This window comes from Elephantulus edwardii, unplaced genomic scaffold (genome assembly GCF_000299155.1).
Source record: "Elephantulus edwardii isolate Elephantulus edwardi_28Jun2011 unplaced genomic scaffold, EleEdw1.0 scaffold00208, whole genome shotgun sequence".
Classification (NCBI taxonomy): Eukaryota; Metazoa; Chordata; class Mammalia; order Macroscelidea; family Macroscelididae; genus Elephantulus; species Elephantulus edwardii.
In genome coordinates this window covers 880171-884495 of record NW_006399958.1, presented here as the reverse complement: position 1 = coordinate 884495, position 4325 = coordinate 880171, and the positions used below count along the sequence as shown (strand labels likewise).

The 4325-nt window shown below is 44.3% G+C and overlaps 1 protein-coding gene across 1 annotated transcript in view; it reads right to left on the bottom strand.

The window, feature by feature from the left end:
- The window catches only part of MYH14 (myosin, heavy chain 14, non-muscle), a 116876-nt gene that overhangs the window by 5224 nt on the left and 107327 nt on the right, over window positions 1-4325 (bottom strand). Inside the window, exon 40 of the mRNA XM_006897341.1 lies at window positions 619-727. Within this exon, the coding sequence (XP_006897403.1) occupies window positions 619-727 (109 nt within the window). The remainder of the gene's footprint in view (window positions 1-618; window positions 728-4325) is intronic.

The window sequence follows — 4325 nt, the reverse complement described above, 5'->3', positions numbered from 1 at the left end:
CTTCGTCTGACATACTTTGGACATGTTGCAAGGAGGGACTGGTCCTTGGAGAGGGATGTCATGCTTGGGAGGGGGGAGGGACAGTGAAGGAGAGGAAAACCCTGATGGGTTGATTCAGTGACTGGGGTAATGAGGGCAGGTATGTCGGAGATGGTGAGATTGGCACAGGATAGGGCCGAGTTTAGGGCTGTTGTACATAGGGTCACTATGAGTTGCAGGCGAATCAATGGTACATAACAAAAACAACATTCTTTTTTGTGTGTGGTTGTGTGCCAGCGATTCAGATCTGGCTGGCACAGTTAAGAGTTTGCCCCTCCTTCTCTAGAGAAGTATCTGGTGGATTCAAACCATGCACCTTCAGGATTGCCGTGCAGCTTCTTGCCACTTGGCCAGCAGAGATCCCTTTAGGATTCTTTTAGATTCTAGAATTCAAAAGTCATTTCCCATGTGCTGCTGACTGTCCAAGCCCTATGATAATATCTGCACTTAGTTCTAGTTTGCCATCCACTTGGTTCTCTCCTGTGATGAGGAGCTCACTACTTCAAAAAAATAGTCCCTGCTATTTCCTGGTCAGTGACGTCACTTCCTCTCAGCCCCTTGATGATGTCAGCTGCTTACCTGGTCCCGGAGCTGATCAGCCACCCGCCGCTCTTCCTCCACCTGGAGTACGACCTCTTTGAGCCTCTTTTCAGCTCTACGAACCAGCTTGCCTGAGAGGATGCGCTCCCTGAAGAGAAAGAAGGGTGAGGCACAGGGTCAGGAGAAATACTTTTGTGGGGTTCTGGGCCCCATGGCTTTGTCCAGTGGCTGTCCTGCACCATGGGCTGTCCTCAGCCCTCTTCTGTTCCTGATTAGAAGCTGAAAATGTTTTCTGAGGATCAGATCCATGTTTTTACTAGTTTTGCGATACACACGGGTGTGGGTGTGATGGCTGGAGCAACTGCAGTCATTCTGTGACCAAGGGAAAAGAACAAGGGGAAGCGACCTGTCATCTTGCAGCTGCCAGCTGTGGATTTCCTATCATGTGAGAAAAAGAAATTCCTTTTTGCAACAGATTAACAGAATTAAAAAAAAAAGAAAGAAAATAAAAAAAGAGGTCCTCAATTTTCACCTCTTCCTATATCTATGTTCTTTGTAGTGTAGCTTTGCAGTTGCTCTGATTAAGACAGAATTTATTTCTCCACTCCCTTGAATCTGGGCTGGCCACATGACTTTCTTTGGTTAACAGGATGCAACAGTAGTCACATGATACAAGATCCACGATTAGGCTCGACAAAGCTTCTAACACTCTCTCACTTGCCCTTGGAACTCTTCACTCTCGCCATGTGAACAATGCTGGGCTGGCCTGCAGGACGACGCATGGCCACCTGGAGCAGACACCTGTCAGCCTAGTCATCCAGGTGAGCATTAGACACATACAAGCCCAGGATAAGATCAGCAGACGCATCTGGGTGACCCAAGCTGACCAAAGATACACTGGGGCTCACCAAGCTCAGAGATCAGCAGAACTCACCAGTCAGCCCGGGACTCGTGAGCACTAAGTATAGAATCATTATTTAACCATCTAACCATCTCAGAAACAGGTTTGAGACCTTGGATGCTAATAAGTGAAGGCCAGATGAGCTCTGGGAGACTATCAAGAATATTATCCATGAAGAATGCAAAAGGTAAAAAAAAATTAAATAAAAAAAAAAAGAATGCAAAAGGTCATTACAAAGACAAAGGAGGAAGACAAGACTGAGACAGATGTCGGAACAGATTCTGAACATTGCATTAGAGCTCTGAGAAGCCAAAGCAAAGTGAAGAAAACAGGAAGTTAAGGAGTTGGACAGAACATTTCAAACGGCAGCTCGGGAAGACAAAACAAAGTATTATAATGAAACGTGCAAAGAGCTGGAGTCAGAAAATCAAAAAGGGATGAACTCACTCAGCATTTCTTAAGCTGAAGGAACTGAAGAACAAATTTAAGCCTTAAGGATGCGATGGGCAGAATATTAAACAGTCGAGGAAGCATCAAAAGAAGATGGAAGGAGTATACACAGTCACTGTACCAAAAAGTATTGGCTGAAACACAAGAATTTCATGAAACACCATATGGCCAAGAGGCAATGGCGATGCAAGAGGAAGTTCAAGCTGCTCTGATGAAACTGGCAAGAAACCAAGGCTCCAGGAATTGATAGAATAGCAAATTACATATTTCAACAAACATATGCCGTCCTGGATGTGCTTATCAGGTTGTACCAGGAAATCTGGAGGAGAGCTGCCTAGCTGACTGACTGAACGAGATTCATATTTATTCCCATTCCAAAAAAACGGTGATCCAACAGAGTATAGAAATTACTGAACAATATTATTACTACTACACAAAAGCAAAATCCAGCTGAAGATTATCCAAAAATGACTAGGACAGTGACAGAGAACTACCAGAAACACAAGCTAGGTTTAGAAAAGGCTGTGACAGGGGAGCTCTGGTGGCCTAGTGGCAAGGAGCTGCAACTACAATGCCAGAGGCGCACGGTTCAAATCCACCAGATGCTCTGCTGGGGAAGGAGGGACAATCTCCTCCTGTACCAGTCAGATCTGATTTGACAGTACACTCACACAAAAATAATAAAATAAATTTTTTTAAAAAAGGCTGTGACAGTAGGGATTATCATCGCAAATGTCAGAAGGATCTTGGATAAAAGCAGAGATTACAGAGAAATGTCTATCTATTTTTTTTATGTCTATCTATTTATCCCCCCCTCTATGTTTGGTTGACGATGCAAAGGCATTTGACTGTGTGGATCACAACAAATTATGGCTAACCTTGAAAAGAATGAGAATGAGAATCCCAGAACAACTGATTTTGCTCATGCGAAACCTAGCAGCTGTCAGAAGAGAGCAAGGAAATACTGCATGATTCAAAAATCAGGAAAATAGTGTGTCAGGGATGCATGCTGTCTCCATACCTTTTCAATCTATATGTAGAACAAATCATTCAGGAGGCTGGGCTTTATAAGAAGAAATGTGGCATCAGAATTGGAGGAAGACTCATCAACAACAGATGTATGCAGATGACATAACCTTGCTTGCTGAAATGGAAAAGGGCCTGAAACATTTGCTGGAAAGGGCCAAAAACTGTAGTGTGAAATACAGACTGAGGCTCAAGATCAAGAAAATGAAGAGTCTCACCACTGGGCCAATTGGCAGCATCATGACAGATGGAGAGAGATTGAGACTGTTAACAATTTCAGTTTGCTTGGTTCCACCATCAACATTCATGGCACCAACAGTCAGGAAGTCGAAAGAGTAATTGCTTTAGAAAAATCTGTTGTCAGAAGCCTCTCTAGAGTATTAAAGAGCAACAGTATCAATCTAGAGACTAAGGTGCACCTGATCCAGGCCATGGTCTTCACAGTTACCTGTTTGCATCAGAGAGCTGGAGAGTGACCAAAGATGACAGAAGAAGAATTGATGCCTTTGAGTTGTAGTGTTGGAAAAAGAGTACCGACCATACCAAGAGCTGCCAAGAGAACTAACAGGTCTGTGGTGGAGAGGGTGAAGCCAAGCTGTTCCTCTGAGGCAAGGATTTGGAGGCTCTCTCATCCTTTGGGCATGTTGCCAGGAGGGACCAAACCCTGGAGAAGGACATGATGGGTGGAAGAATGGAGGGACAGAGCAGGAGAGGAAGACCCCGGATGAGATGGATTGACACCGTAACTGGGGACACGGGGGTAGGTGTGCTAGAGACAGTGAGACTGGCTCAGGAAAGAGCAGGGTTCAGAGCTATCGTGTGTAGGATTGCTATGCATCGTGGTCGATTCAATGCCACAAAACAACAAGTCTTAGGATCATTTATTATGTAGCTATAGTTAATGGAAATATTTGCTTCAATCCTTTTCTTACTGGGGGTATGGCTCCTTGCAGCCCAATGGAATTATATAATAAGGATGATGTGATTTAACCAACCCCACCAATGTGTTGGGGTTTTTTGGGGGGGGCCTGTTCCTGACCCTATATCCTGTGTAGGGTAATGGGGCAGGCAGGGTCTCTGTGGAATGGCATTCAGTACCCACCATTTCTAGAGAAAACAGAGGAAATCATAGCAATATGATGCCTTTTCTTTCTTTCCTTTTTAAAATGAAAGCTCTTCATTTTAATGAATTTATTTTGTTGTCCAGCTGATTCAACTATTGCTACTGTTGTTGTTGTTATGTGCCGTCAAGGTGCTTGGGACTTATAGTGACAATATGTACAACAGCCCTAAACTCTGCTCTGTCCTGTGCCAATCGCACTGCCTCCGACACACCCATCCCGATTATCCCAGTCACCAAATCAATCCA